Below are 20702 nucleotides of genomic sequence, written 5' to 3' on the forward strand. Positions count from 1 at the left end.
TACTTGCCAGCCCTGTGGCTCCCTACTCCGTGAAATGCAACCTTTGCACAATTCGGAAAAGGGACATCTCTCTGCACCTTCTCCGCCTGCACACGGATGGCTTCGGAGTCAGCAGGGGACAGCTGAATCCCAATCACACGTGTGATTGATGCTGCCGGTGGAAATCCAGGGTGCTTGAGGGCAATAACAAGGTGACCTAACCTGTTGGAGGAATTAGAGAGGCTTCCCTGGAGAAGGGACATCCGGGGGAGGCCTGAAGGAGAAGGAGAATTGGCTTAGGGGATGAGACACGAGAGGGGGGTAGGCCTGGTGGGAGTCAGCGCCGCGGGCGAGAGAACAGCGCAGATGCTGTGACGGAGACCTGTGGCCAGTTCTGGGTGCCGGGGCGGGGGGGCGGTGGGCAGAGAAGCCGAGACTCTGGAGAGAGCTGGAAGGCAAGGGGCAGGAGGGTTGGCAAGGAGCAAGGGCTGGGAGGCAAGGCAGCTCTGTCCCTGGTGCGCTCTGGGAGCCCAGGGGGAGATTCTGTCTGATCCTAAGGGCAGTGGGAGCCACCAGGGAGGCTCAAGCCGAGGAGCCAAGTGGTCAGATTTGAGCTTCAGAAAGAGCCCAGGGCTGCAGAGAGCAGACCCTGGGGGCTTCGGTGGGGGTGACCCTGCCCATGGCAGGAAGCAGATCCTGCCTTCCAGGAGCTGGGGACGGAGGTGGGAAGGGCGTGGAGGCAGGAACGGTCAGGTGCAGGCCAGCGGCTCCTGGGTTTGAACAGGACCATATTGAGGTGGGACTGACCCACAGGAAGCTGTATATATTTCATGTATACAACTTGGTGAGTTTAGAGACGGGTGTCCATCCATAAAACCATCACCACAGTCTATGCCAGAAACAGATGCATCCCCTCCAAAGGTTCCCTCCCACCCCCTTTATTTATTATGATTTTACTTTGCGATGAGGACGCGTAATGTCAGATGTACTCTTAGCAAATGCTCACGTATACGATATACATTGCCATTACCTCCAGGCACGGTGCTGCCCCTGTTGCTGGGGCGGGAGATCTCTGGGACCTACTGCTCTTGTGTAACTGCAACCTTTTACCGTTGACGACTACTTCCCTCCCTGTCCCGGTCCCCTGCAGGCCCACCCTCCTCTCTGGTGGCCCCCCTGGGAGGAGGGCCCTGAAGGAGTAGCCAGCTTTCTGTTGTTTGTTCATTCTCGTGGGGGGCAACTTTTTCCTCTGGATTTGTGTTCCCCAGCTCTCTTCCCAAAGCCTAGACTTGCGCTCTCCGTGGGGAGGACTTAGGGACGGGCCTAGAGGAAGGTGGGGGAAGGGAGGAGGGGAGCCTGCCATGGCCTAAAGGGGCGGGCGTGGTGCTGGAGCCTCACTGCTGGCTGGAATAGAGGCACTGGAAGGACATTAAATCAACGTTCTCCATCTGTCCATTTAGGAAACACCACCAAAGCCGGCAGCCGGACCCTGCCTGGCAGGCGCAGCTGGGTCTGGTCCCTGGCCCCGACAAAGCTGGGAAGCCAGAGGGAACATGCTCAAACAGGGAGCATTTGCAGAGCATGCGCCTGAGGGAACCCCGCAACAGACACCTGCAGGGAAGAGCCCCTGACTCCTTATTAGAGAAGCCCGCGGGGGAAGCCGACCGGGCAGGAAACGGAGGCCCAGAGTCGCAAACTCCTGGCTTTGACTGGAGATGTGAATTCTCAGTACCGAACTCCGTCCCCACTGCTTCTGCTCTGCCCTTGTAAAGAACACGGGCGTTTCTCTCTCCGCGCCTCCCAGCTCAGCTTTAATTGTCTGTCCCTCTTTCCCCCAAGACTGGCTCCTGGAGAACAAGGGGGTGAGCCTTCCTCATCCTCATGTCCCAAGGGCTTCGCCTCGTGCCTGGCCATAGAGTCCGATTTTACTACGAGTCTGCGAGGCGAGCAGATGGACGAATGGGTGAATGAGCGCGTCGTGACCCAAACCCTTGGCAAGGGTTGCTGTGACATTGTTAAGCGTCGTGCTTTAAGTTCACGGCCCTTCTGGTAGTAACGGTTAAGGAAGCCTCACCTTTAGATTTCCATTCACATAGACTTTATTCACCTATACCCTTAAACCTACTATGATGTTCAGTGACCTTAATACCGCCTCAGACAGTGACCCCAGCTACCGACACGGTCTGCTACCCAGCTCCTATGCAGACGTGAGCCACAACCCCGTGTCCCCGTCCCGTATAAACAGATCCGACGATGGGATTTCGGTCTTCCAAGGAGCCCTGGGGAATGCTAAAAGGTTTGGAGGTGGTGGGCTTGGGAGTAGGGCCCAAGGAAGCTAAAGCCAAGGGCCAAAGGAAGATGAGGGACCCCCCTGCTTTCTCCTCGGGATCCCCCACCTTCTGCTCCCTCGGTTCCCATTTTCAGATCCCGACAGGGGGCTGGAGCTACACTCAGGAGGTCAGAGCTGTTTGGACTTCAGGCGTTCTGCTGACGAAGCATCTGGGATGGTTCTGGAGTGCAGGGGTGGGAGTTAGCAAGATACACGGGTGAAGCCTGGCCTGAGAGGCCAGAGGCCTGGGCTCTGGTCCCCCCAGCCCCACTGGAACCTGTTTTGTGGCCTTGAAGGAGCATCTCACCGTCTCAAAGGGGAGTTGGATTCCCTGTTGTCTGAGGCCCTTTCTGGTTTTGAGGCTGGGTGTTTGTGCCTTTGGCTCACATTACTGTTTCCGTGTTTTCCTAATGCGTCTGTTCCCTGCTCTCCCTTCCTCGCGCCCACGCCCACCCCCTGGACCCGAACCCCTACCCTCTTCTCTTTCTCTGAGCTGGTCTCGGCTGGGCTGCTCTTTTGAAGCAGGGGGTCTTCCGATCCCTGTGACCTCAGGCCATGAAATCCTCTTTACATCTAAGAGGTAACTGGTCCATTGAGTGCAGATTGTCTCCTCAGGTCGGAGCTAGAATGTGAGGCTGAATGGGTGGTAAGGAACGGGACATGCCGCTCACACTCGAGTGTCGCACACGGGAAACACGCCCTGGGAGCCTGTGTCTGCCAAGCTCATCCTTCCTAAGCCCTGCCTGGAAGCAGCTTCCCGCTGTCCAAACCTCTCCTTAAATACTGTGGACACTGCTCCTCAGTAGACAGTCCCTTCTGGGGTCTAGCCTCTAGTCCTTCCACTGCTCCCTCAGGGGTTCGCTGATGCCCTTGCCCCATCGAGGGCCTGACCTCCTTGTCTGGCTCCCCATGGGACCCCGGAGGCCTCTCTTCTTCCTGCGCCCCCCCCGCTGCCCTCCTGGTGCCTATCTGAGTCTCTCCCCACGGCCGGTGAGGCTGTCCTCCGGCTCTGCTCTCATCCCTGTGCGTCCCCAAAGCTGGGCATCTAAGGAGAATGGGTTGGGGTAGCAGCAGGAAAGCCCCAGGCCTGACATCTGGAAGGATTTGTGCAGCCCCTGGGGCGGGGAGACAGGACAGGGGGGAAGGAACAGGGAGAGCCGGGGTGCTGGAGACAGTTGGGAGCCGAGGGCTTCTCTCACCGCCCTGGGCTGCAGTCTCTGCAGCAGGGCGCACACAGGATGACCTTCGGCTCTGGGGACTCGGGGTTTCCTTTGTGGTTAGGATTATTTTCCAGGCTGAAAATCAGGATCTTGGCCTTTCTCTTGAGCGTCTCTGGCAAGCAGCAGGAACACAGTCCTCCGCCCCCTCTGGGGGAAAGAGGACAATTTATAGAACTGTTCTGCTGTTCTTAGCCCTCACTGAGACAAAGAATTCATTTCTGTCTCTCAGGGTGGCTTCTCCTGCGGATGGTCATAAATTGCCTTCCTGCTCACTCTCTGACCCCTTGATCTTTTTGCTTTTGTGCTCAAAAAATTAGTAATATTTCTCTTAACTCCATATATAACCTTTGGCTCCTTCTCCCCTTTTTCTGGGTGAAGGTGTCCTCAGGGATTACTCCCTCTGCCTCCAGGCGTGCATACCTCTGCCTGGGCGGGGCCCTGTGCCTGAAGACGGAGACAATTCCAGCAGGAGGAAGGTTCGAAAGTCCCTGCTTTGGGGAGCTCCCACGGAGAACATAATCACAGCTAGCATTTCCTGCTCACTGTGTGCCTAGCACTAAGAGCTGCAGAATACTGACCCACTTAATCCTCACACCTCCCCCCACAGTAAGTGCTCCCGGTCCCTGTTTTCAGATGAAGAAACCAAGGACCGGGAGGTTAGGTAAATAAACTGCTGAGGTCAGGCCGAAAGTAAGGGACAGAACCTGGGTGAGGAGCCCCTCCTGTTGGTTTCCGGATCCATGTGCTGTGTTCTCAACAACTCTGCTGTCCCTCTGATGGGGACAGGGGCTCCCCAACTTGCCCTCAGGAAGTTGCAGACTGAGGGGGCATGTACAGCCCTTGCCCCCAAGGGGCCCCAAGTTTGATAGGGGGGGCAGATATTCTGTCCTGGGGAGGTATGTCTGGTCTGGTGGAAAAGACACAGGCTTTGCCTTTGGGAGCATCCACCAGATACTGGGGACTCAGCCCCAGGATGCCCCCAGTTTGATGAGAGTTGTGATTAGACTCTAGTAGACTCAGTTAATTTAAGTAGAATTGTGAACATTGGTGCCAGAGAGAGGAGAATGGAGCAAAGGCTGGGGAGTTGCAGGAGGGGACGTGTTGCAAGACGGGCTCTCAGCAACATGGCTGGGGGGTAGGGCAGGCACCCTCATGGGTGGCAGGCAGGCACCCGTGAAAGGCAGGCTTGTGGGGGCGGTGCCCAGGGAGCAGGGCCTTGCTGAGCTCAGTAGTTCTCAACCCTGGCTGCCCATTAGGATTACCTGGGGAGATGTTTAAAAACACCAGTGCTTGGGGCTTCACCCTAGAACAGTCTTTGGAAGTGAGGCCAAGGCACCGGCGTTTTTAAAAAGCTTCTCAGGAGATGATGCTCCAGCTGGTGTTGAGGACTGACCGGAGTTGGGGTCTTCAGCTCCGGAATCGGGAATGCTGAATGGCTTATGTGGAGGGGATTTTGGAGAAGTGTGTTTGCTACGTGCGAGCAGAGCCGGTGAGGATTTGAGATTCAAGAGAGGCAGAAGGGAAGTTAAGGGCCTGGGCAAGGCAGGTGAGGTGACTGCTTTGGCTGTTGAGGAACTGGAGAAACTTGGTTCTTCCGCTGCCAGGGTTTCAAGGTAATAAAGAGGTAAGTTTTGATCACCGAGTCCTTCCTCACTCTAAGAGTCACCGTCAAACCTGAACAGAAGCTGGAAGAAGGTGGGTAGGAAGCTCTAAGCCAAGAATATTCTCTTCCCTCATTTCTGGGCTTTTTCTTCTCAACCTTGTCCTGAATAGCTATCACCTGGCCCTCCCTTCTGTGCACCTTTCTGCAGGGTGAGAAGGAGAAAAGGCAGTCTCACTGATACTCCAAGAACACCTCTACCTCAGGGCTTTTGCACTGGCTGTGACCACCTACCTGCTCTTTTTTCCCCTCAGATACCTGAATCCCTCAATTCCTTCAGGTCCCTGCGCAAATGGTGCTTCAGCTGAGCAGTTTTCCCTTAATACTGTTGGTCTTTCACAGCATCTCCTGCAACCTGGTACACTTTATATTTTATATATATTTATATAGAGAGAGGCAGTAAAAACTGTCTCTTCCTCCCCTCTAGAATGGAACTCTAGGAAAGAGGGACTTAGCCTTTTTTTTTTTTTTAATTTTTTTCCATTGTTGTATCTCCAAGGCCTAGAATTGTGAGTGCAGCACAAGCAGGCCCTAAAGAAATATCTGTGGAATGCATGATTAATGAATGAGAAATGAAAAGCCCTTATGTGTCTGCGCACTGGTGTGTGGCTCTCCAAACGTATTTGTGATTATATTCCTATTTCTCTGGGTCGGCTATGGCTCTTTACTTTTAAACTGTGCGTTTGCCTGTGCACATGTGTGTTTGAACGTATGAAGGACTCCCGGGCTGTGCACAGTGTGCTCCTGAATATGAGCTCGTGTGTTTCTCTGCCTGTGGATCTGTGTCCTCCTGTTGTGAGCAGATGTGTCTGGACCGTTCAGCTCAGGTTCAGGTCAGGTTCCTCGAAGAGACCGCCTCGCACCAGCAGGGCGCACCAGAGAGCCATGCGCCTGCGTTTCAAGGGCCGAAATTGAGAATTCTTGGCGGGTAGTGTTAGGGACCCAGGAGACCGAGAATCTGTGGAAAGAAGTGGAGACCTCTCTAGACCAACAGAGTCCTGTAAAGTTATGCAATTCCGCTGCAATGTCTGTGATTTCTCCTCGACGCATCCCCTAGGACGCCGATTCCTGGCACTCCCAGCAACAACGTGAGCAGAAGCATCTGGTTGGGGTTGGGAGGGGGCCTGGTGGCCAAGCTGGGCTCTTAGGAAAGGAGACCCCTACGGAATGCCCTCGTTGCACTCACTGGGAACTCCCTCCCTTCCCAGTTCCCAGATCTCTCAACCCCGAAGGATCTCAAACTCCTCTGTGCTTAGAGATCCTCCCGTGGCTGCCCTCCCCTTGGCCCTTCCGTGGAGTTGGCTACTTTCTCCTCCTGGACGGTACCACCCAGGATGAACAAAGGCAGGAGGCCACTGCGCCCCTTCCCGGCCGGCTGCGGGCTGCGACAGCTGGCCTGGCCCCACTGTGTGCTGGGGGCGGCCCGGGCAGGGGCTCCAGGAGGCTCCGAGGAGCAGCTCCCAGGGCCCAGCTCCGGGTTTTGTAGTTGGGGAGAGGCACACATCGCATCCCCACCCCAGCATTCAGTAGTCCATCGAGAATTCCCAATTTCGAGAATCTAGGGGTTAGATTCTGGATGTGGGATTAACAAGAAAAAAACCCAGGGATTTTGTGTTTTTTGACTCCAAGACCCACCACCTGCCCACCGCGTCCCCCCTCCCCCCATACACACACGCAGACACACACATGCACTCACACTGCCTCCCCATCACGGCCAACCCCCGGCCCAGGGGCAGGTCCTCGCCCGGCCGCCCCCACAGCCCGCCGCCCCCTCGGCAGCGCAGGCCCCAAGCTGCGTGTGTGTGACGGCTGGGGCGAGGTGGCCGGTCCCTGTTCCTCCCCCACCCCGGGTCCCGCGCCGCGGGCATCTCAGTCCCGGCGAGGGGTGTGCGTGCGCGCCGGGGGCCTGAGGGCTGGGGGAGGGCTGGGGGAGGAGACGTCAGGAGGGGCGGGGAGGGAGGGGAGGGGAGGGGAGGGGAGGGCCCGGAGGAGCGGAGAGCGGAAGAGCCCCGGAGAGCGCGAGCTGGGCGAGCAGCAGCACCGGGCGGGAGAGGGCAGGGCCGGGGCGAGGGCGGGACCGCGGGGGCCCGGGAGGCCGGGAGGCCGGGAGGGCGGGGGCCGCGGCTGGGAGCCGAGGGCTCAGGAGAGCGCAGGGCAGGGAAGTGAGTTGGTGCGCGCGGGGGTGCGCGCGTGCGAGTGTGTGTGCGCGTGTGCACGCGCGTGTGCAGGGCCGGGGGCGGGCTCCGGCCCCGCTCCCTCCTCCCGCCCGCGCCCCGCGCTCCGTCGCCAACTCGGAGCCCCGGCGCGGCGGGCGGCGGGCAGCATGCTGAGCCTCCTCGTCTGGATCCTCACTCTCTCCGACACTTTCTCCCAAGGTAAGCCCCGCCGCCTCGCCGGGCAGGCAGCACCCCCCGCACCCCCACCTCGGGCGCGGGCCCGACTTTCCCGCGGCTGCGCCCAAGTTGTCCCCGGCCGCGAGCGCTGGGGTCGGGCCGTCGCGGGACCCGAGCGCGCACGCAGCGCCTTCCCGAGCCTCGGGCGCCCTCCCTGCCTCTGCCCGGCGAGGCCCAGAGTCTGCACGCCCGGGTCCTGCGGGAGGGGGGGCGGAGGGGGTGATGAGGGCTGGGAGGAAGGTGGGATTTCAGATTTGGGGTGGGAGGTGCGCGGAAAGCTGGGGACCCGGCTCCCGAAGATGCCACGAAGGGAATCCCGACTCCAGCCTAGCCCCTGGTTTGGGGGGGGGTGGGGCGCTCCAGCCTGTCTGGGCCGCCCCCCCTGGAAACGGGGAGGGCTGCCTGGGGGCCTCTGGTGGGACCCCTGCTCGCGGAGGCGCCGGCTGGGGAGCGGACTTCCACAGGCAGCTTCGGGCCGGCTGGATGTTCAGGGGGGCACTTGTAGGGGGGCTTCACATCCCACTTGGGGGCGGGAAAGTGTGGATGTCGGGGCGTATTTGGAACTGGCAGGGGAGAAGCTGGGAAATGAGGGAGAGGTTGAGAGAGGTGAGGACGTTAGTGTATCTTGAGGCTGGGAGTCGGGGGGGGGGAGCTGGGGAAACAGAGGGCCCAGACTTCAGCCAGCACCGGGCTCTGTGGGTGTGCATTCTGGCCTCCTGAGTCTCACTCTAAGGAAGAGTTAATCCTGCCGAGCTAGCTGCCCCCTTCCAAAAATGGAGCTGACACACAAACACCAAAAAACAGTCATAGACACAGAGACAGACGACTCACCTACTGAGACAGATGTACCCACAAGCATCTCCCAAACGGAGACAGACACATCCACACAAAGGCACTGACACCAGGAGGAACACAGATTCCTCCCCCACGTCGGCTTGCATGTTCATGCACCCAAACACATCAAAACTCACCCAGACACAGTGCATGTATGCGGGCGGGCATTTACAAGGACGCGACACACACACTGAAACCCTTCTACAGAGACCAACCCTCCAGCAAACAAAGAAACTTGAACAGACGTTCATATAGGCAGACACCTATGGAGGTGGGCAGACTACATCATGGAGGAGGTGGTCTCCTTTTGGGTGGAGTGGAATCTGGGTGGAGGGAAGTCCACTTGGGGTAGAACACCCTCAGGCATTGCCCTGTCTTAGTTCCCTTCCTGGGCTGCTGTGTGTGTGTGTGTGTGTGTGTGTGTGTGTGTGTGTGTGTGTGTTTAGGGGTGGGGTGTTGTGCTGGACACCTCCTCTCCTTACCAGAACCCTCCCCAGCTCCCAAGGCAAAGCCTGGCTGAGTTGGTGGGGGGCTGGTCTGGATCTTTCTTTCCTGGAAAGTCACCCATGCCCCCCAACACAGGCTTAAGACCTGGGAAGGGCGCGCATCCCCAGTGTGAGCGGGGTGAGAGGCGGTGCTGGGGAAGGAGGCCTGGCCCTGGTGTTGGCAGGCCAAGCAGCCGCCTGGCACAAAGTTGGGACAGAGAACGCAAGTTCTGACTTTGTGAGGCTGGCTGCTGGGGGGTGGGGGGGGCTGCTGGGTCAGTAGCAGCATGTGTTGGGGGCAAGCTTATGTCTGCCCCTTTCCTGCAGCCCCAGCATGTCAGCAATATGGAACAAAATGAGCTTCAAGGAACAAAAGCTGCAGTTAGCAAACAGGAGAGACATGTGGATTGAATCGGGAACAGAATCAGTCAGAGAGAGAGGAGTGTGCTGTGTGCCTTCCTCCCTTTGGGAAGGGGAAGGGGGAGGGTCGAGGGTTGGGTCAGTCAAGCTCCCACCTCCTTGCCTTCCAGGAGGCTGAAAGCAAGACCGGAGACCCGAAGGAGTGTGCAGAGTATTTGGGTGGGGGAGGGGTGCCAAAGGAAAGGAAGGGGGAAAATGGACAGGGAGGGAAGAGGAAGTCCAGCCGAGGTTCCTGGGAGGGACTGGGGAGCCGACAGGGAGGGAAGGAGCAGGGACCGAGGGAGACTGGGACACTCACAGGGTAGGTGACCTCCCTTGGCCTCCATCCTTAGAAAGAAAGAGTTCCAGGCTAGGGACTGGGGTCGTGGGAGACGAAAAGGGGGAGGGGGTATGGCGGGGGTGGGGGTGGGGGAGGCTGGTGGTGGGGAAAAGGGGAGAAGGTGGCAGAAGGCAGTCAAATTGAGGGGGAGCAGAGAGGAGGGGGGAAGGAGAGATTCAGCCCAGGCAGAGAAATAAAAATCGCATTTTAAAGAATTTCAATGGGCTTCATCAATCTTCATTTTTCACTAAATAATTTTCTGTATCTTATCTAAATGAAAACCATTATCCTTCCCCCCGTTTCCATCATGCGCCGGCTCCTCAGACTGATTGCGCCGAAAATTGAAATATTTATTCATTTTCTGGGAGATTTTCTCGCTCCCCGGTCTCTGGGAGGAGAAATTGAAAAAGAAAGATTATAGCTAATCAGAGCAATGTGGGATGACAGGCTGGCTCGGGGCGGGAGCTGCCTCTGGGGGATGGAGGTGGGGGTAGGAGAAAAATCTGTCCCTCCAGCCCCCAGCGGCCCCCAGGTACCCCTGCCTCGGCATGGCAGGGGGCTGAGGAGCCAAGGGAAGAGCCAAGAGCCTCCTAAATCCCCAGGATTGGACTGCCTGAGTATAGCTCTGTCCTGGCAGAGAACAGGAGTGTGGAAGGATCAGTGGTTGGGATCTGCTCTCCCCTCGCCGATGCACGCGGGCTGCAGAAGCCCCACCTGTGTCTGCCCAGCCCAGAGCAGGCCTTGAGGCTGGGGAAGAGGCTGGGGAGACATGGCAGAAATCAGGATGCCAGGTCCCCCTCTGACCTTGATTGGGCTCTACTTCCACTCAGCTAAAGGGAGCCTATGAACCCCCTGCTCCGTGCCTGGCATTACTCCTGGACCTCAGACAGGCTCGGATCAGAAGGAGGAGATGTGGAGGCCTTCGCTCCCACCTTATGCTGGTTACCAGGCCCCTGGCTTGTGGTCGTCTTGCTCTGCCTGGTTCTCTGGTGGGGTGGGGACCAGGAAGCCAGCACTGGCCAGCTCTCACCCTTTGCCACGAGAGCCCGGTGCGCTGACCCAAGCTCCTCTGGCCTTTGTACCTTGGGGACCAAGTCTTAATTTCTCTTCCATCCCCTCAGCCTCTGATGCCAGTGCTGCCCACTCGGTGAGTGCCCTTGACTCTGATCGGTTGATTGGTTTGATGCAAGCGCTAGAGTGTGGGAAAGGCAGGGTCTACATCCGAGGCCCCAGGCTAGTTGCTCCCTGGTTACACCCCCTCGGCCACTTGGTAGACATGTCATGGCAGCTTGAGCAAGGTGTGCGCCTTCTCCAGGCCTCACTCTGCTCGCCTGTACAGCGAGGACAGAAATCGCACCTCCCAGGGTTGGGATGGCAATGCAATGCACTGCGTGCGCCTAGTGCACGGACCTAGTGCACAGGGAGCAGGGCTCAGCAACGCTTGCCATCAGGACCTGGTGGCTGCACGTGGAGGGGCAGCAGGTGGGTTGTCTGTGTCTGGGTCTCCTCGCAGCTCTTTATGCTTCTCTGTCTTCTCACTCCAGCTGCTCCGATTCTTGTCCTGGCCTTCTGCCTCCTCGGGGACCTCTCCTGGAGAGGACTGGGTCTCAGCAGGCCCAGGAGGGGACACTGAGCAGCCCCTGCGGGCTGGAGATCTCGGAAGCTCTGGGGCTGGGAAGAAAGCAGAGTGGAAGAAGCTGGCAGTCCAGGGAGGATTCGGGGCTCTTGCGGGCAGTGAGGAGGGGACACTAGCCTGAGGTGGCCGCATTTCTGAGGCTGGAAATAACACAGATCATTTGTGGTGCCCTCGTGCTAACTACTTCATATGCATTATCTAGTTTAATCGGTGCAACAAGCCCCGAGATCAGCTCTGTAATTGCCCCCCTTTCATGGTTGGGGAATTGGGTTTTAGACAGGTGAAATATCTTGCTGGTAGTTGTGGGAACTGACTGACCTCAAAGCCTGTACATACACACGCACCCCTCCCCCTGCCCTGTCCAGGGACCCCACATGCCCCCAGGGACCTTTGCTGTACTAGGACAGATCTTTCCTGGTCCAGAGTGGAATGGGGACTAGGGAGAAGAGGGAGTGAGCATCCCGTAAAGGTAAACTCATTCCCATTTTAAAAACAATCCTTTATTCTGAAATTCTGTCTTTCCATATTTTTTAGTATCGGATGGTTTTTCTTGGATGGTGTGATGGTGCTCAAAAGTGGCTTTTTTTTTTTTAAAGGACTCTACTTGGCAGATAAAAAGGGTTGCAGCCCTGTGTTTGTTTCTAATATTGAACACAGCCTTACAGGTCCATGAACCACACATTTGGGAACTCCACGCAAGGCTGACTCATGGAGGGGGCCAGAATCATATAGAGGCAAGGCGTGAGCACGGGGCAGCCGGTCACTTCCAAGCCAGGCCCTTCCTGGCAGACACAGAGGCTGGGGGCTCAGGCGGCCTGATCCAGTGGGTTTTGAGACGCTATGGCTGGCCAAGCATGGGTGAGGAGCACTTGTGGGAGCGCATCAAAATTACTTTATATTGAAGTCCTACTGTGTGCTTTTCATATTATCCCTTATTCCTTATAATGGCCTTGTGAAGTAAATCCTTCCCCCTCATTTTATAGATGAGGAAACCAAAGCTGAGTTTAACTTGTTCAAGGCCATAGATCCCAGATTAAAACTCTCTTTGTGCGGCTACAAAGCCCACACTCTGCCAGGCACTTCCAGGATGGGCGCACGCATGTGTGTCGGGCCTCACTTGGAGCTGAGGCAGCCTCGGAGGGGAGAGTGGTCTTCCTCTCCTCCTCCCCACGCTGGGGGGGCAGGCTGCTCCTGGTGCCTGGCCCTTGTCCATCTCCTTGCCCTGCTTTGATGGCTCTCTCGTTTTATTCAGAGCGGGTGGGAGCGGTGCATCCTGCCCCTATGATCAGAAAGAGGTTTGCAATGCGTCAGCCCCCTTCCCCCTTTCTTCTACCCGTAGTCTCTAACTGTGTATTTGTGTGGTGCCCTGCAATTTCAGCATTCTCGCATGTACCATCTCATTTAATAGAGATAGACGACCATCCTATGATGCAGCCTGGATAGTTACTATTTCTCCATTTAGTAGATGAGAAAACAGCATAAGAGCTTAAATGACTTGCGAAGGGTAGTAGTTAGGCTGGAGGGAAGAGCTGGGGGCTAATGCCTTAATCCCTCTGATTTCTGGGGGCTGTTTCCCCACGGAGGACGGGGAACTCCCTCTCCATGCATCCAGAGCTGAGAGAGCCATGGCCCTTCTGACCTCCCAGCTCCCGCTTGGTTTCTTCCCGGCACCTTCAGGCCATCTTCCTAGGCAGGCTGTGGGAGGAGGCTCTGGGCTGGAGAGGGCTGGGGGTGCGGGGCTGGGTGGTCAGCAGTGGAGGAGAAACACCAGCCATGTTTTTGATCCTGAAATGTGAGACCAGGGAAAGAAAGGCAGTCTCGGGGATCGGGAGAGAATGGGCTCACTTCAAGTGAGGGAGAAGATCATTTGTTTTTGTGGAGGATGCACTTTGTGTTTTGTATGTATTAGTAACTAACTTAATACTGACAGTAATCTGTGAAAGGCAGGAGTTACTATCCTCATTTTATAAACGGACAAAGAAGACCCAAAGAAGATAAGCAGCTTGTCAGAGATGAAGCAGCCAGGAAGTGACAGAGCCAGGGCTAGAACGTAAGTGCGGTGGGGGTGGGGAATGATTCTCAGAAGAAAGCCCCGCTGGACCAGCATTTCCCCTCTATTACTGCCCCATGGAAGTCTGTGGACACAGGCCCTGCACACCGCGTGTGTGCCCGCCTGCACACGCACACACGCACCCCACCAACATGTGTGCACGCTCATCCTGTTGATGCATGTGAGTGCATCCCATCCACACACTCACCCTGCCTGCACGCTCACCCCGCCTGCACGTGAGCACACTCACCCTGCCTGCACGCTCACCAGCCTCATGCGTGCACACTCACCCCACCAACATGTGTACACGCTCATCCTGCTAATGCACGTGAGTGCATCCCGTCCACACACTCACCCTGCCTGCACGTGTGCACACTCACCCTGCCTGCATGCGCGCACGCTCACCCCACCAACACGTGTGTCCGCTTATCCCGCTGATGCGCGCGAGTGCACCCCGTCCGCACACTCACCCCGCCGACACGTGTGTACACTCACCCTGCCTGCACACTCACCCCACCTCACGCGTGCACACTCACCCCGCCTGCACGCGTGCACGCTCACCCCGCCTGCACGCTCACCCCACCTGCACGCGCGCACACTCACCCTGCCTGCATGCTCACCCCGCCTCATGCGCGCATGCTCACCCCGCTCTCATGTGCACACGCTCACCCCGCCCACACGTGCACTTGTCACAGACCCACTTCTCGCCCCCAGACACGCACGGACCCAGTATCTCCATGTGCGCCCGGCGCGTCCATTCAGCAGAGCAGCAGAGCATGGGTGTGCAGCACTGCCACGTGTCTGGGTAGCACGCCACTTCCAGCCAGGGTGCCGTCCTGAGTCCTCGAAGGCACTGCTGCTTGTCTTGTCTTGCGTGCTCTGTATCCCCTGTGATAGATGCACGCACTGCAAGCAAGGTTAAGCGAGTCAGAACCCGGTGGCTCCCCTGCTGTGACTCGCCCCCCCCCCCCCCCCGCAGCCCCCAGCCCTCACACCTGCCTGCCCGGGTTCACAGACCCTGAGCCTGGATTAGGCCGCTCTGGCTCCAGGACACTATGGACATCACGTTTTGTTCCTTCTCCCAGCCTGCTCTCGCCCTCCATCAGCTCCCGGAGCTCCCAGTTCCTCCCTCCCTCCACATTTAATTTCTCCAGCAACTTTTATTAACCTCTGTAGTCTCTGGGGGCTGATGCCTCATTCCTCTCTGCCCTCCTCGAGCCCATTTAACAAAATTGGGATCGTATTGAAATAAATGGGCCTTGCAGCCAACCACCCTCCTCAGAATGAAGGCTCTTAAATCCAGGGGTGGAAATCTCTAGCACTCCCTAGCAAATTCCCTTAGCTGGTGCTGGGGCTTCATGGGGGGGGGGGCTTCTGAGAAGGGACAGCAGGAGCCCAAGTCAGGTGCCCTGTGCCTGTGGGGCTGTCCCCCCCTCCCCCCAGGCCAGGTGAGGGATGTAGATCCTTCTGGATCAGGCTGTGGGAGGCTTTTCTTCTCTGCTCCTTATCTCCTTCTGAAGCAGTGTGAGGAACACATCCTGGCTGGAAGGCATGTGGAAGGAGCAGGCACTCTGTCCCTTCATTCAGTGGAAATGTGTTGTGTGTCTCCTGTGGGCCAGACACCACTGTTGCAAACCAGCTGTGATTTAAGTGTCAGTTACTTAGCTTCAGGAGGCCTCCTTCCTCCTCTTCCATAAAATGGGGAGATTGAATTTTTTTTCAAATCCAGCTATATCCAACACATTCTGATAGGTGTTACGCAAAAACTTTGAAAAATGACATGATATTGGGGGTCCCTCCCCTCCAAGAGGCTAAGATGTGCACGTGCTGGGATTCCTGGTACCGCTGGGCAGAGGGCCGCCGTGCTGGGAGGGAGGCGTCCAGGCCAGGGGAGTCGGCATGGGCCAAAGAGGCTGGGAAGGGCTCCGTGGAGGAAGTGGGTCTAAGGATGGACAGGATGTGCATGTGGCAGGAAGAGCGAGAGTATTACCAGACCCGCCGAACTTCCGGAGCCAAGGTGTGGCTGCTGAATGCAGGGCGTCCGTGGAGACTGGTTGCAGCCGGGGGGATTTGTGTTGGGGAGAAACAGGCGAGGTGATCCAGAAGAGACTGGGACCAGACCCGGAAGGGCTTGAAAAGCCAGGCCAGAGACTGTCCCATTGGAAACGTGGACCCGGGGCGTTCCGTTGTTTAAGTATGATCCCTACTTCACTCCTCACCAAAACGTCCCCTTCTCTTACGCTCCTCATCTGCTGGGGCGGCCGCAGAAATTTGTAACCCTTCAGTTAAACAACAAGGTGAAGGAGACAGATAATCAGGGTTTGACCAGGCAGAAGTGAGCAAAAAAACCCAGGAGAAGTAGCAGTTCTCAGATCTGTGGGCTGAGTTGGGGAGCCTCTGGGATGATGAACAGGGAGTCCTCGGGCTTAAGACAAAGGTGTATAGGGGCAGAACTCTGTAGAGTGAGCCCAGAGCAGAGCAGTGTCAGGAGGCCTGAGCCTAGGCCCCTTGTGCCTGTTCCCTGGGAGCCTGGCTGGGGGTGGGGGGGTGGGGGCTGTCCAGACTCTAGGGGGGCCCTCTGGTTGCATCTGAGGGCCAATCTGGACTTAGTCCCTGCACGGTCACTCCAGGGCTATGGTGGCCGTAGATGTGTGTGTGTTTGGGGGCTGGGAGCCTAGAGATTTTTAAACTTCTGTAAGCCCGCAAGCTCCTTTTCTCAAATGGAAACCTTTGAAGAAGGTTCTCACCAGCGAGGTGGGAACCTGTGCCCAACAAAGCAAGTCTTCTTGTTTTAATGGCGGGACTGGGCCTGGCTCTCTCCTAGGCACCGGGGATGGAAAGGTAAGTGAAGTGTGGTCCCTGTCCTTGGGGCACTCTCAGTCCGCGGACAAACACAGTGACAACCCTATAGAACCAAAGTTGTGAGGGAAGAATGTGAAAAATGCTGAGGTCTAACAGTCCACAGCCCCGGGAGGCTGGGAGCCCGGCGGGGGAGGGGACAGCGTGGCGGGGGAGGGGGCAGCCCGGCCGGGGGAGGGGACCTCCATAGGCGGGAGGCTCGGGCTGCCGCCGCCGGAGCCTCTGGAATGCAGGGCTGCGCCGTTGAAGATACCCCAGCTCTGGACAATCCCCGATTGTGCCCCCTGCTCCGGATGGAAGGAGCTGAGGAATCCGAAGGAGTGAGCTAAGGTCCCTCCCAAGGATTAGGATTTCCAGGAACAAAGGCTGTTTCTCTAAAGCCCACTTTCCCCAAGTCTCCAAACCCCTGTGTCCAGAGTCCTCCTCCCTACCCCCACCCAACGGGGCTCATCTCTAAATTAACTTTGTCCTTGTAATCAGCTTAGCAGAGTTCTTCCCCCTCCTTCCCGAATTCTCCGAGGAACAGCCTGGGGCCCTGCTCGCTCCATTACCCAGCATTGTCAAGCCAGGAGGTGCTTTTAACTGCTTCTTCCCATTCGATTCGCTTAACCGGGAGGTTATTAGGAGGAAAGGAGCTGAGATGGGCAGATGGGGGCAGAGAGAGAAACCCGGAGGGGGAGAAGGCATTTTTCGGAGGAGCAGAAACCCAGGGGTGGGCAGTCTGGCGGGCGAAGCCCCTGGGAGAAGTTGAGGGTTTTGCCACCTGGGTGCCCTCATTCTCCAGAAGGAGTTTCCTCAGGACCCCTGGGTCTTAATTCCAAGCCCTAAGCAATTGGCCTGCTGCTCTGTGCCTACAACCCAGCCTCCCCGCCCTCCCCCTGCCCGCTCTCCCTGCACACCCCTGCGGCCTGGGCTGCCGCCTCAGCTGCTCTGGGCCACGCGGACACTACGCTCGCCCGTGTGCCTATCACCCCGCACACATCGGGGAAGTCGCCCCTCGCAAGGCAGTGGGGAAGTGGGAATGCAAACTCATTTTAATGTCGGTTTGAGCCAAATATAATTAGAAAGGAAAATCTGACTTTGCAAAAAAAAAAAAAAAAAAAAATCTAATGCATTGCAAAGCCAAGTTGAAATGACTTCTGGATTATCTGCACCACTGCCGCCCTCCATTTATGCAGAAAATTGAGAGCGGGGGGCCACAGAGCCTGTACCTAGGGGATTTAGTTTGTGCACGTAGCCTTTGGTCTCACTCCAGGGTCAGATCATGCAGACTGGGCCCTCGCAACACAACCCTAGAATTGGGTGACCCCTGGAGGGACCTGGGGCTTCCTTACCAGAAGGTCTGTGGGACGACCACCTGTGTGGCTGCCACCAGGCCGCCTGACGGGGGCCTCAGTTCTCTGGTCTGTGAAATGGGGACAGTAGTAGCTATCTAAGTCAGAGGGGAATGTATATCAAGGAACAGAGTCTGGAACACAATAGATATTCAATAAATCATAGTTATTATTAACATGGCACAGCGCCTGCTTCTTACAGCTCTCTGTCCGGGGCAGATCTGAGGGTGAACAAAGAAAAAGTAACAGTCCAAATACAGACAAGTCTCTGGGTACTGTGCCAAGGGAGGTGAACCGTGATGTCGGTAATTCCTGAGGTTGTGGTCTCCGGGGCGCAGTGCAGTGGGAGCTCTGAGGCGGCTGCGAAGCATAGCAGAGAACGCCCTGGTTTGGATTCGTGAGCCTTAGTTTCTGCACCTGCAGAGTGGAGCTGTACCTCTGCTGTAAGCCTGGAAAAGCACTCTGCTCCCAGGGCACCGTAAGCGTGACCCCGCCTTAACCCCTGTCTCTCCAGAAGCTTTCAACTCGGTGGGTCATAGCAGCACTTCTCAAACTCCGGCACGCTTAGGAGACACCCAGGGGTCTTGGTGAAGTGCGGATTCTGGGTGAGAAGGTCTGGGGCAGGTGGGGGTGCTGCCTTGGCGCCGAGCTCCCGGTTGCTGCTGGTGCTGCTGGTCCCAGGACCACACTTGAAAGTGTTAGAGGATGCTCTCCGCCGGGGAAATAGGCCTTGCACGTTCTAATGAGAGGCACCAGAAAACAGAATCCTCATAACTGAATTCACTTGTCGGCCTGCTTAGTTGTATAACGGAGCCTGGATAGGTCATTGATTCGGGAGCTTCTTTGATATATTTGTTTTAGGGAAGCAGGTTGTGGGCAGGAGTGGGGCGGTGCCTGCCAGCCTTCACTGCCATCTTCCCGGAGACTGACCCGCCCGGGCCCGCCCTGCACCTCGCCAGGCCCCAGCCACCCCCCTCCGTCCTGGTCTTCACCAGGAAGGCAGAAGAACAACCAGCCCGGGCATTGGTGGGGACCCCTCCCTGCCTGAGCCAGTCGGTCATTTCCACTCCATTTTTTTTTTTTTTTTTCTTGAAGAAAGTCCTCATCATCCAGCTCTTGGTTTGGTGGAGATTTAGAGAAACAGTTTGGCAGAGATCTAGCCAGGACCTTGACCCCGTTGGTTTTGGCTTGAAAATTGGGTCATGAGCAAATGGTGTGATTTGGGAAGAAAGACGGGTCCTAGGCCTCACTGGGGGCATGGTTTGGGGGGCAGTGAGGACCGTCTCTGGGCAGGTCAGTTTCTCAGCAGACCTAATGGTTGTTCGGGCAACATGGTGAGCTGACCGCTCTTTCCCTCCCGTCTGTATCTGTGGAGGAGAATGGCCCGCAGGCCAGAGAAGAGGGGACCTCCGCCTTCGGAGCTCTCCTGGTGCCCTGGTGATGCTTGAGCCTCACGTCTAGGGCATCCCATCCAGTAGGGGAAGCAGGAATCCCCATCAATTCTCCTTCATCCTCCGCTCTCCCCCGGAGGACAGCACACATTCAGCCATGGCACGTGTGCATGGGGTTGCCGCAAACTGCACACGTGAATCCAGGGGGTTTCAGGGTAAATGAAGAAGGTGGAGCTACGTTTCTGGAGCAGAGGACTGGGTCGGGAATGAAAATGGGGGGATGATTAAGAGCCTGCACATCTTTGGACTCTCACTATGTCTCTCTTCAGGCCGGACTAACTTGACTCCCCCTGGACCTCAGTGTCCTTTTTGGAGGAGAAAGGAGATGCATCAGTCCTCTCTGCTCACTACTCTCATGCCTAATAAGCCCCACAAGTGGGAAGTTCCTGTGGGTGTCTATCCCGAACCCTTCCTGCTCCGACGGAGAAAGCCGTCTCTTCAGGGATCCCAGCGGAATAAACGTCCAGGGTTCTCTACGTGTGGGTAAATGATGTCTTCCCTGGTATGTTCATCTTCTCACTTGGAGGCAGAGCTCCTGCTGATAGAGAAGCAAGCCCAGGGAGGTCATCGGTGGGACCGCCTCTAAGGCCCCACATGAGCCAGAGCAGGTTGTCTCTTCAAAGTCAGATTGTCATTCCAGCAGAGCACCAAGACCCGTCTCCCAGTGTCCCCTAGTTGGGGCCAGAGCTACCATGCCCTGACTTGTCCAGGGCCCCCCTCCCAGAAGCTCAGAGCAGTGGGGGTTTGGAGGACCCTGGCGTCCTTCCCACCGGCTCCAGCCTACGGCCTGGGGGCCCCTCCTTCCCCCTGCACGGGTCCCAGACTGAGGGGGATCCAGACAGTGGCTGCCCGGGTGGGGGTGGGGGTCGTGGAGGAGATGGCAAAGGGAGGCCGGCCCCCCAGGGAGGACCTGTTCCAGCTTCAGGGCAGGAGTAGTTCCCTCTTGGCATCACACGGGGGTGTCCTCAGCCCAGCCTTGCCCTGGGGGATCCCCAGAGACCCCCGTGCGGGCAGAGAAGGAAGGAGCTCGTGTCTGCCTTTGGAGATCTTCCTGGGATCTGGGCCACATTAGATGAATGCAGGCTCTTAGCTCTGAACTTGAGCTTGAGGGAGGAAACGTAGTTTCTCCTATGGGACAGGAGACATAGGCTCCCCATCTTCCTCCAGGTCTACACACATACGAAGATTGCCTTAACGGGGGTTTGAATCCTGTTTGTGCACCGGCACAGGAGGAGACAGAAAGAGATAGGGGTGCTGGAGGGTCCGTTAGGAAGGCTCCCTGGGAGCGCAGTGGGAAGGGGCAAGGGGGACAGGGGCCCCGGTGGGAAGGATTGGCGGTAGGGCGGGATCCCGTGGGAAGGCAGGCAGGAGAGATGGGCGCCAGGGGCGGGCAGAGGGCAGGAGAGCGTGGAGGAGCCCATCTGCGCGAGGCCAGTGGGAGCTCAGAGCTGTGGTGTCACCTTGTCATGTGTGACCCCTGCGGCGTTCACACCAGCGGCTGCTGAACTCCCACAGCCCGGGCAGTTCACACCTCAGGAGGGGTGGGTGCCGCAGTAGCTCGTGCTCCCACCGGGAGGGGCCATCGGGGGCGAGGAGCCAGGGCGTCAGGAGGTGGTGTTGGGGGGGCGCGACCTTTCCAGGCTCTCCGTCCCAGAGGGCCTGCCCGGCGGCCTGGCGCGGGACTGTGTGCGCAGCCGGTCTGTGGCTGCTGGTGCCGTACTCCTCCCAGCCCC

General features: G+C 57.4%; 1 protein-coding gene across 2 annotated transcripts in view; it reads left to right on the top strand.

The window, feature by feature from the left end:
* Positions 1-7437: 7437 nt before the first annotated feature.
* KIRREL1 (kirre like nephrin family adhesion molecule 1) overlaps positions 7438-20702 on the top strand; it is an 89671-nt gene continuing 76406 nt past the window's right edge. For both annotated transcript variants that reach the window (XM_088016709.1, XM_088016710.1), the window contains exon 1: positions 7438-7563. In XM_088016709.1, coding sequence (XP_087872835.1) covers positions 7512-7563 — 52 coding nt within the window. In that variant the 5' untranslated portion in view covers positions 7438-7511. The remainder of the gene's footprint in view (positions 7564-20702) is intronic.

This window comes from Eumetopias jubatus, unplaced genomic scaffold (assembly GCF_037043125.1).
Source record: "Eumetopias jubatus isolate StellerSeaLion01/CBP00866 unplaced genomic scaffold, mEumJub1_p1.0 scaffold_12, whole genome shotgun sequence".
NCBI classification, from domain to species: Eukaryota; Metazoa; Chordata; class Mammalia; order Carnivora; family Otariidae; genus Eumetopias; species Eumetopias jubatus.